Source organism: Chrysochloris asiatica, unplaced genomic scaffold (assembly GCF_000296735.1).
Source record: "Chrysochloris asiatica unplaced genomic scaffold, ChrAsi1.0 scaffold00019, whole genome shotgun sequence".
Lineage (NCBI taxonomy): Eukaryota > Metazoa > Chordata > Mammalia > Afrosoricida > Chrysochloridae > Chrysochloris > Chrysochloris asiatica.
The window spans coordinates 23,537,180-23,549,370 of NW_006408537.1; the positions used below are offsets into that span (position 1 = coordinate 23,537,180).

The window sequence follows — 12,191 nt, forward strand, 5'->3', positions numbered from 1 at the left end:
GTGGGTGTTCTTATGCATATGCCCTCTCTTCTTATCAGCTGGACACTTCACTCTCCACTCTAATCCTCTGTGGCTATGTCACTGACTCTGGGCCCAAAAGTCCCCAGGTCTAGCCACACTGTTGGTCAACCAGGTCTTCACCCGGTTTCACAGAAGTCTATTGAACGTTGTAGGGCTTAGCTCACCACTTCATTGCTGTTTTTCCCTCTCTTCCCCTTATCGGTGTCAAGCGTGGTCACCAATCAGAGTGTGTATTCCCATTGAGTTGTTTTAATTGTATCCAGCTTTAGCCTGAGAAAAGCTGATAGTCTGTTCCACAGTCTGCACCTGGCCTTGTTTTGACTGACTATGTGGAGCTTTTCCATTTTATCTTGCTACAGATAGAGTCATTTTGATTTCTGTGTGTTCCATTTGGTGAGGTCCATGTGTATAGTTGTCTTTTTTTCTATCATGTGATCTCCAGCATTGTTTCTATTACCAAGGCCATATTTTCCAACTATTGATCTTTGTTTCTAACCTTTACATTCCAGTCACCGGTACTTATCAGTGCATCTTGATTGCATGTTTGATTAGTTTCCGACTGAAGTTTGTAGAATTCTTCAATTTCATCCTCACTGGCTTTAGTGGTTGGTGTATACATTTTAATAGTAGTGGTATAACTTGTCTTCCTTGTAGGTGTATGGATATTATCCTATCACAGACAGCATTGTATTTCAAGATAGATCTTTAAGTATTCTTTTAGATGAGGAAAGCAACACCATTCCTCTTCAGTTTGTCATTCCTGGCATAGTAAGCCATTTGGTTATCAGATTAAAATTTGCCAATACCAGCCCATTTCAGCTCACTAATGCCTAAGATATTGATCATCCTTTGTTCCATTTCATTTTTGACAATTTCCAATTCTCCTAGATCCATACTTCATACAACCATGTTCTGATTATTAATTGATGTTTATAGCTACTTCTCTTCATTTTGTGTTGTGCCCTGTCAGCAAGTGAAGGTTCCAAAGGGTTTATTCTATTTGCATCATCATGGCCAACTCTACTTTGAGGAGCCAGCTCTTCCCCAGTCATATTTTGAGTGTCTTCCAACCTGAGGGCCTTCATCATCTTGCACTACATCTGATAATATTATAGTGCTACTCATAATGTTTCACTATTCAATATTCTGGTGCTGTCTGACAGTGTTCCACTGCTGTTCATAAGGTTTTCAATGACTAAACTTCAGTGACCCTGCTGGTATTTAAAATACTGATGGCATAGCTTCCAGCATCACAGCAACACACATGCTACCATAGTTTGACAAACTGACAGATGAGTGGTGGAAATTACTATTATTAGCCTTGAATATGTAAGGGTATGTCTAACCATTTTAGGAGGTGTGTTATATGATCAAGAACCAGTGGTATTGAAGGAAGAAGTCCAAGCTGCACTGAAAGCATTGGTGAAAAACAAGGCTCCAGAATTGGTAGAATACCAATTGAGATGTTTCAACAAACACTGGAAGTACTCAGTCAAACACTTCAAGAAGTTTGAAAAATACCTGGCTAAAAGGCATATTTATGCTCCTTCCAAAGAAAGGTGATACAGTGGAATGCAGAAATCATCTGTGATAGTTAAGGTTTTGTGTCCCAGTGGTTTGGCAGGTGAGAAGTGGTTATTACCACGGTGAGATCTAATACAGTGAAGTTAACTCTGTGATGATTGGCTATGAGCAGGCACATTATTGTTAAGTGCTGTTAAGTCAGTTCCAACACATAGTAACCCTTTACAGGGTTTCTGAGGAGTGGCTTATGAGTTTGAACTGCCAACCTTGCAGTTCAAACCAACCTTGTAGTCCAGTGCTTATTTTACAGTGCTACACCAGGACTCCATGAGCAGGCATAATTAATGATTGGTTATGAACAGCCAGTCAAATGAAAGGATGCTTCCTCGGGGATGTGGCCTGATTGCAATATAATGGACACTCAGGAAAAGTTTGCTTGCTTTCTGCTGGATCTGGTTCTTGCGTCTGGATCACCCTCTAAACTTCAGTTCTTTGAACTTGAACCAGTGGCCAGCTCTATTGTTTGCCTGCCTTCCTGCTTGTCTTCCTTCCAGACATGCAGATCTTGCTGATCTTTGCTCATCTGATCCAGACTTGGGACCCTCTAACCTCTACGATTGTGAGTCAATTCCTTGATATAAACTTCTCTTGATATAAACATATATATATATATGTATCTGTATAGACATACATATATGTAATATATATATATATATATATATATATATGCATATAAAATCACTGGTTTTACTTCTCTTGAGAACCTACCCTAAGATATCATAAAGCAGTATCATTAATATTACATGTAACTAATATTTTACTGAAGATAACTAAAAAATGATTATAGTAATACATCAATAGGGAACTGCCAGAAATTCAAGTTGGATTTAGAACATGGGACAAAAGGTATCACTGCTGATGTCAGCTTGGTCTTGGCTGAAAGAAGATGATATCAGAAAGTAGTTTACATGTGCTTCCTTGATGATGCAAAGGCGTTTGACAGTGTGAATCATAACCAATTATGGGTAACATTGTGAAGAATGGAATTTCCAGAAAATTTAGTTGTGCTCATGCAGAACCTGTACATAGACCAAGAGGCAGTTGTTTGAACAGAACATGGGAATACTACACAGTTTTAAATCAAGTAACATGTGTGTCAGGGTTGTATTCTTTCACCATACTTTTTCAGTCAGCATGCTGAGTAGCTAATCCAAGATTCTGTACTATATGAAGATGAATATTGCATCGAGTTTAAAGATTCATAACAACCTGCAATATGCAGATGACACAACGTTGCATACTGAAAATGAAGGGGACTTGAAGCACTTGCTGCTGAAGATCAAAGACTGCAGCCTTCATTGTGGATGACACCTCAATGTAAAGGAAAAAAAAAATCCTAACAACTGGACCAATAAGCAACATTATGATAGAGAAGAGGTTGAAGATGTCAAAGATTTCCTATTTACTGGGATTCATAATCAACACCCATGGAAGCAGCAGTCAAGAAATCAAACAATGTATTGCACTGGCTAAATATGCTGCAAAAGACCTCTTTAAAGTGTTAAAAAGAGAGATGTCACTTTGAGTACTAACATACACCTATCCCAAGCCATGGTATTTTCAGTTGCCTCGTGTCCATGTGACACCTGGACAATGAATAAGGAAGACTGAAGAAGAATAGATGCCTTTGAATTATAGTATTGGTAAAGAATAAATATTGAATTTACCATGTCAGTAGAATGGACCAATCTGTCTTTTAAGAAGTATAGACAGGATGCTCTTTAGAAGCAACTTTGTCTCACATATTTTGGACTTGTTATGAGGAGGGAGTAGTCACTGAAGAACATCATGCGTGATGAGAGAGAAGACGACCCTGAAAGAGATGGATTGACGCAGTGGCTGTAACAATGGTCTTCAATATAACAATAATTGTGAGCATGGTGCTGGTCCTGGCTATGTTTCATTCTGTTGTACATAGTCACTATGAGTTGGAACCAACTCAGTGGCACCTAACAATAACATTTTGGGGTACAAATGAAAAAAAAATTCCAAGCCACTGACAGTATTTTAATTATTTATTATTTTCTATAATTCATATGATCAAATATCTGAGTTGAGACTTTCTCAACTGCAAGTAATGGAAACACACTTGAGCAAACTTAACAGAAGGGATGGCAGGGCATTAGGGTACAAGTAGGCATCCACGAATAGTGATGCTGCTGGACCTTGGTTTCAGTTAACCTTGAGATTAAGCATTACATGGAAAATGGGCTGGCACTGTAGGATATACACTGGACTGCTAACCTCGTAAGCCCTATACATGGTCACTATGAGTTGGAACCGACATGACGACACTTAACACAACAATGAAATTTAGACAGTCTCCTAGGGTTTTTGGGGGAGGGGTGTGTGTATTCATTTCTCTTCAGTGTTCTGTGTCTTTAAAGTAGCTTCTCATTCAACTGGACAGCCAGTAACTGTGCCTAGTAGTTACTCAGTTCAAGAAAGTGTCCAGACTCAGACTAGAATATTTTAGTCCTAATTCCAAGTTCTCTGAGACCCTTTTGGCCAAGTGTCAAAGACTGAATCAGTCAGGAGTGGCCAATGGAGTGGTCACATGTAAAGGTGGTGTTTATTCTGTTATTACATGGTTGGAGAGAGAAGGAATTGTTTTGATGAAAAACAGTTCTTGTGTGGGGGTGATGATAGAAAAACATTATTTTGTATTCATTATACACAAAGTTTGGTTCATTCCATGAAGCTATGTTTTTGTTTTGTTTTCTTTTTTAAGGACTACTTTATTATAAGGAACTCTTGATAGCGTAGTGGTTACAAGTCGGGCTGCTAACCTTAAGGTCAGCCATTTGACACTACCAGCCTTTCCATGGGAGAAAAATGAGACTTTCTGCTCCCATAAAGATTTAGTCTTGGAAGCCCTATACAGGGTCACTATGGGTCAGAACCAACTCCACACCATACCACCACCACCACCACTTTATTATAAGGTTCTATGACCTTTTGTAAACTCCTGGTGTAATGCTGTAGGATAAACACTGGATTGCGAATCACAAGATCAGCAGTTCAAACCCACCAGTTGCTCCTTGGAAACCTTAAAGAGGATCCCTATGAGTCGAACTGACTCAACTTAACAACAACAATGTCCTTTTGTAAGAGCCCTGGTGATGTAGTGGTTTATGCATTGGGCTGCTAACCACAAGGTCAGCAGTTTGAATCTACCAGCCACTTCTTGGGAAGAAGATGAGGCTTTCTGTTCCCTTAAAAGATTTACAAAAGGAAAAAAAAAAATTTATAGTCTTGGACACCCTATACAGGGTCATTATGAGTTGGAACTGATTCGGCGACACACAACAAACATGTCTTTTTGTATTTTTGAATTGTAGAACATGTCCCAAGTATTACCTATTCAAAAATAAAATTTAGAACAACATAAACACACTACTTTGCAACCTTGGCAAGACTGCTAAATTGCTTGTCTGATTTTTCCAGTTGAATGAGAATTACCCATCTATGTAGTGAGGCATCCATGGCAAGAAGGATCCATCAGTAAAAATGTAGAGACTTGTGTATAGAACTCATTTTTACATATGAAAGCTTTATTGATTGCTCATTCAATTAAATATTTTAGTTTATAGCACTTTGTCAAGTCTAATCTAATAAATATACCATTTGTCAAAATTATGCAGATTTTTAAAAAATTGCCGTATTATAAAAGTAAAGTTTTTTCTAGTGGTTTAGCTAAGCAGAGACCTCTGAGAGGAATTATTTCCTTAAAGCATCACACCAGAAAAAAGCAACATATTGTATAAGCTTATCATTTGTCATGATATACCAGGCCTTCCTCATAGTTTTTGAATCAATGAAGCCCATGATGAATCTATCATCCCTTCAAAATCGTCTGGCAAAGTCACTAAATTTAGCAGATACTTTTCTTTCTTTTTTTTTTTTTTCTCTTAAATGTTTTATTGTGAATTATGTGATAGTTTACATAGGAGAACATTAGTTTTACATTCATTCTATCGTATATCGTCTCATTGCCATGGTTACAATCCCCTCCATGCAATCCTTCCCCCGTACCCCCCAGGTCTTCAGCACACAGTCGCTCTCTCTCTCTGCATCTAAAGTCTCCAGCTGCTCCATTGCTCCACGTCATCATCTCTGGCTCCATTTCAGGCATCACTGGTTCTCTGGGTAGGGTCCCGCTCTCTGCTCTTCTCCCTTGATGGTCCTAGGGACCTCCGCTCCTAGACTGAAAAGTTAATCACTCCCCTCCTTGCTATAAAACGCCTACCTTTACATTTCCGACCCTCACAATCAGTCTTGATAACAATTATTCACTATTGTATCACAAGAGACCGGTCTGCATTTCATTGCATCAGCCCTGCCTAGTCAGATTGAATACTACTCACTGGAGATTCTACCTTCCTCCAGGCCCTCTGGATCTAGGTTCCCTCTTGAAAGCTTGTAAGCCAGTCACTTCTTGCCTTTGTTAGCAGATACTTTTCAATCCTCATTTTATTTGAACTGTTGCTTCTCCTTGAAATTTTCTGCTTGGTTTCAGTTAGCCTCTTTCCAGTTTCTTACACCATTTCTTCAACCATTTTTACTGGGTCCCTCATAAGCCCTTCTGACTGCCCAGCTCCTTAACATGAATGTTTACTGAGCCTCTATTACCAGTCCCTAAGTTTCCCAAGGGAGATCCTGTGCCACGGAGTCCTGGTGTGGCACTGTACGATCAACAAAGGAATGCTAACCACAAGGTTAATGGTTCAAACCCATCAGCTGCTCCTTGGAAACCCTTTACAGAGTTGCCATGAGTCGAAACTGACTCAACGACACTTAACAACAGTATGATTTTTAAAAATCATGTATGCATTGGTAATTCACACAATATGTCTAAAATGAAATTCTTCCTTTGTTCATTGTTTACACTCACCATCACTCCTCCTTTAACCCTATACCATATCCTCCTCTTATTCCTGGATTCCTCCTGGTCTAACTCATCTATCAAATAAACTAAGCCCTACTGATTGTACCATACAGTGTCACTATGAGTTGCAACTGACTCAATGGTACTTAACAGCAGCAACAGATTGTACTGGGTTAAAACTAGTTGTTGTCAAGTTGATTCCAACTCATGGCAACACCATTTGTGTTAGAGTAGAACTTCTTGCCTGTTTTAATCTTTTTTATCTCAAAAGAGATCTACTCAAGATACAAGATACACCCTATATTTGTTGTTGTTAGCTGCCATCGTGTTGGTACCAACTCACAGTGTCCCTATGCACAACAAAACAAAACACTGCCTGGTCTTGCACCAACCTCACATTCTTTGCTACACTTGAGACCACAAGTGACTCTGCGGCCATAGTGACAATCCCTCTCGTTGGGGGTCATCTTTTTATCTCCAACCATTTTACCAAACATTATATCCTTCTACAGTGACTGGTCTCTCCTGACAATAAGTCCGAAGTGTGAGAGAGAAAGTCTGGCCATGTTGGCTTCCAAGAAGCATTATAGTTGTACTTCTTCTAACATAGATTGGTTTGTTCTTTTGGCAGTCCATGGTACTTTCAGTATTCTCTCACCATAACTCAAAGGCATCATTTCTTCTATGGTCTTTCTTATTGACTGTCTAACTTTTTTTTTTTTTTCACTGTCTTAACTTCACATATATATAAGATTATTGAAATTTTATGGCTTGGATCAGGTGTGCCTTAGTCCTCAAACTGGCATCTTTGCTCTTCAACACTTGAAAGAGGTCTTGTGCAGCAGATCTGTCCAATGCAGTATGTCATTTGATTTCTTGACTGCTGCTTCCATGAGTGTTGATCTGAGCAAAATGAAGTCTTTCAGAACTTCAATCAATTTCATAACAGGCAAAAAAATTAAAAAGAAAGGGGGGAAAAAGGACAAAGGACTTGAACATGTTTCTACAAAAAAGATACATACACAACCAAAAAGCACATGAAAAAGTGTTCAATATCTTTAGTAACTACATAAAAATGCTCAATATTGTTAGTCATTACCACTGCCATTAAGTCGATTCTGAATCACAGCAACCTTATGAGATGGGATTGTTCCATAGGATTTCTGAGACTATAAATCTTTATGGGAGCAAACTGCCTCATCTTTGTTCCATGGAGTAGCTGGAGGGCCTTTCAGTTAGCAGCCCAGTGATTAACCTGCTGCAACACCAGGTCTCCTTTGTTAGTCATTGATGTCGTTAAGTGCTATTAAGTCAGTTATGATTCATAACCACCCTGCATAGGGTTTCCAAGGAGCAGCTGGTAAGTTTGAACTGCTGAGCTTACAGTTCTAACTGATTTTGAGTTCAACTTCATATCCTATGGTGCCATAATGCAAATCAAAGCTATAGTGAGATACCACTGCATTCCCACTAGCTAGCTATTAGGAGAAAAATGGAAAACAGTATGTGTTGGCAAGAGAAAATGGAACCCTCATGCATTGCTGGTGGGAATGTAAAATGGCATGGCTACTGTGAAAAACAGTTTGGAGGTTCCTCAAAAAGTTAGACATACACCCATGTAAACTATCACATAATTTACAGTAAAATATTTTTTAAAAAAGAAAAAAAATTAGACATAGAATTGCCATAAACCACAAAATCCCGAACCTACTGTGATCAAATCAGCTCCAACTCATAGGGATCCTATATAAGATTTCTGAGACTAAATCTTTACGGGAGCAGACAGTCTTTTCCCCCTTGGAATGGCTGGTGGTTTTGAACCTCCAACCTTGTGGTTAACAGCCCAACATCTAACCAACAGCACCATCAGGGCTCCTGAGAATTACCTTATGACATAGCAGTTCCACTCCTAGGTAACATCCAAAATATTTGAGAGTAGGAACTCAAGCAAATACTTAAATACACTAAAGTTCATGGAAGCATTTATCACAGTAACTAAAAAGTGCAAACTACCCATGTGTTTCCAATCATGAATGGACTAACAAATGTGTTAGTATGCATACAATGGAAGATTATTCAGCATAAAAAGAAGTTAAGTTCTGATATGTGCTACAACACGGATGAACCTTAAGAACATGCTAAATATAATAAATAAGGCATAAAAGAAGTCATGAAAGATCCCACTTAGATGAGTATCTAGAATTAGCATATGCATAGAGACAAAAGCTTGTTAGTGGTTATGTGGGCTGTGGGGATGGGATAATGGAAGTCACTGTTTAAAAGAATACTGAATTTCTCTTTGGGGTGAGGAAAAAGTTTTGAAAATAATGGTCATGATTGGATAACAAAATGAATTTAATTGTACACTTTAAAATGATTAAGTAAGAGAAAGAAAAAGACATGGTCCAAGAGAAAGGCTGGGAAACATGACACTTTCAAAATATAGCTAGAGACCTCTTTGATTGCAACATGAAGGTTATATGGTCGGCTAATATTTTAGGAGACCAGAGAGGTAGGTTTGGTTTGAGAGAGCCTGAAATACCAAGTTATAGCATATGTACAGCTGTATGTAGTAGGCAATGAGGAGAACACCAAGCTTTTTTGGTTAGGATTTTAAAAATCAATTGAGGTATAATCTACATACAATCAAATGTGCCCATTTCAAGTGGACAATTAAATGTGTTTTTAACAAATGCTTATTGCTTTATAACTGTATACACCACCATTTGTCTGTCAGTTTGTTGTACTGTGGTGATTTGCGTGGTACTGAGATTCTCAAAGCTGTGCCACCAGTATCTTATATACAGCAGGGTCATCCACGATGGACAGGTTTTAGCTGAGCTTCCAAACTAAGACAGGCTATTTATGAACGTCTAGCCACTGAAAACCTTAAGAATAGCAGTGGAACATCTTCAAATATAGTGCCAGAAGTTGAAAACATCATGAAAAGCACCAGAATATTGTCAGATATAGTGCCAGAAGATGAGCCTGTCAGGTTGGAAAGCAATCAAAGTACCACTGGGGAAAAGCTGCCCACTCAAAGTAAAGTTGACCGTGATGAAGCAAATGGAGTAAAGCTTTTGGAACCTTCATTTACTCCTGGGACACAACTCAAAATGAAGAGAAGCTGTAGCAAACATCCATAAATATTCAGAACATGCAATGTATGAAGTATGAATCTAGGGAAATTGTAAGTTGTCCAAAAATGAAATAGAATGCATGAAGATCAACATCCTAGGCATTGGTGAGCTGAAATGGACTGGTATTGGTATTGGCCATTTTAAATCTGACAGTCATGGTTTACTGTGCTGTGACCAGCAAATTAAAGAGGAATGGTCTCACATTCATCATCAAAAAGAACATTTCAAGATCTAGAAGTACAGTGCTATCTGTGATAAGATAATATCCATACGCCTATAAAGAGGACCAGCTAATACCACTATTATTCAAATTTACATGCCAATTAGTAAAGCCAATGATGATGAAATTGAAGAGTTCTACCAACTTCTTCAGTCTGAAATTGATCCAACATGCAGTCAAGATGTATTGGTAACTACTGGGGGTTGGAAACAAATATAATTGACTACATCTGTGGGAAGAGACGTTGGGAAAGCTTCATATCATCAACCAAAACATTACCAGTGGCAGACTGCTGAACAGACCATTAATTGCTCGTGTGTAAGTTCAGGCTTTAAACAGATAGACCATGTGACAAGAGAGATATGCTATAGCTGAATGCCTTTGGAGAGAACCTAACTGCGGACGGCCTGAATTTGAACTTGAAGTGGCTTATGACTCAGATCATAGAGGGGATGATCTCAGTCATTCAGCAAACCCCAAGTTTATCACATTGCTTCATAGACATTTGGAGATGACAGCAGGGAGCTGTCTTTGTTTTAAAGTAATTGTTGTTGTTGTTATTAAGTGCCCTCTAGTCTGTTCTGGTGTATCTTTGCAGAATCAGAAAGCCTCATCTTTCTCCCGCAGAGAGAGGCCAGCAGACTCAAACCATTGACCTTGTGGTTGACCATCCAGAGCTTGAAGTACGGTGGCACATTATGCTTGTTCTTATTGTTGTTAAGTGCTGTCAAGTTGGTTCTGATTTATAGCGACCATGTACAGGGTTTCCAAGGGGCAGCTGGTGGGTTTGAACTTCCGCCCTTCTGGTTTGTAGTCCAGTGCTGATCCTACAGTGCCACACCAGGATTCTACACCATGCTTAGTGAATCAAAAATGACCACTGTAATGGCTGCTTACTCCTGTTTGGAATTAATGGTGGTTGTAATGAAAAATAAGAAAAGCCATGAAATCTTTACAGAATTATTAACAACAAAACTATATAGTGACATAGTTAGTCAGTTAACTGTGCATCTCTGCAACCCCCTATTCAAAATTGACCATCTCTGTTAACTGCTTTGTTTACATCTTCTTTCTTTAGAATTTCCAGATGGTGTTAATCCTGTTACCAAAGAAAAGGGTGGACCCAGAGGCCCAGAACCTACGCGATATGGCGATTGGGAAAGAAAAGGACGCTGTATTGACTTTTAAGTCACACGCTTTAACCTCAGCATCTGTTTCTGAATACATCTATCTGAATTAACTTATTTCTGATTACTTAATTTTTTAAATTGTTGTTCTATTTAATTTTTTTAGTTTTGAGATATTTCAAGGCTCTTCTTTTTTTAAAGGACACAACTCTGATGGGATTAAAACCCATTCTGTTTTAGTCTGACATCATGTTAATATAACTTATAACATCTTCAGATATCCTATTTCTAAACAAGGTCATGTTCACACATACAAGGATTATGGCTGCAACCTATTTTGTAGGACAAGCAATTCAATAGGAAATAAAAATAAAGGAAGTACACAGTTAAATGTTTATAATTATTGTGTTATATAAGTGAGGTGGGTTTTTTTTCAGGGATATATAATTGTTTAAACAACCACAGGTCATATTCTGGGAGCCACTTTCCTGGCTGCCAGCACATTGACTTTCTCTTTTCATGAATCTAGAGTCCTCAGCTGCTCAGTCTCTCCATGCCATCACCTCTGCCTCCATTTCTGGGGTCGCTGCTTCTCTGGTTAGGATCCTGTATTCCGCTCATGGTCTTCTCTCTTGGTGGTCCTAGGGTCCTCTGTTCCCTGGAATGTAAGAGTAACTATTCCCTCTTTTTGTGACACATCGTCTGCCTTTACAGTTGTGACAATTAGGTATGATGATAACTACTCAATATTGAATCAATGAATCCCATCCCTATTTCCTTTCACCAAACCCATCTAGACAAAAGGAAAACTGTTCAGTGGGGATTCTACCTTACCCCACACACTCTGAAATTAAACTCCTTCTTGAAAATTTGTAAGCCAGCCACTTTGTGCCTTTATAGCCCACCACCATTTTAGGTAGCCAATGCTTAAGTTGCCCATCCCTATAAACCCTGTGTACAGAGGGGATAGGCTTCATCCTTGATGTGAAGACACCTTCCCTCTCAGTTGGTATTTTGAGCTATTACATCCATAAGTAGAGTCCTGGTGTAGCACTGTGGGTTAATGCACCAGATTGCAAAGCCATTTGAACTGCAAGGTTGGCAGTTCAAGTTCACCAGCTGCTCCTCAGAAACCCTACACAGGGTCGCTATGAGTCTGAACCAATTCAACGGCACATAACAACAACAACACATCCATGAGTATAGGCCAA

At 38.9% G+C, this 12,191-nt stretch overlaps 1 protein-coding gene across 1 annotated transcript in view; it reads left to right on the top strand.

Moving 5' to 3' along the window:
* LOC102832955 (UPF0369 protein C6orf57-like) overlaps positions 1-11,107 on the top strand; it is a 16,604-nt gene extending 5,497 nt beyond the window's left edge. Inside the window, exon 2 of the mRNA XM_006835783.1 lies at positions 10,932-11,107. Within this exon, the coding sequence (XP_006835846.1) occupies positions 10,932-11,041 (110 nt within the window). The 3' untranslated portion in view covers positions 11,042-11,107. The remainder of the gene's footprint in view (positions 1-10,931) is intronic.
* The last annotated feature ends 1,084 nt before the right edge of the window (positions 11,108-12,191 follow it).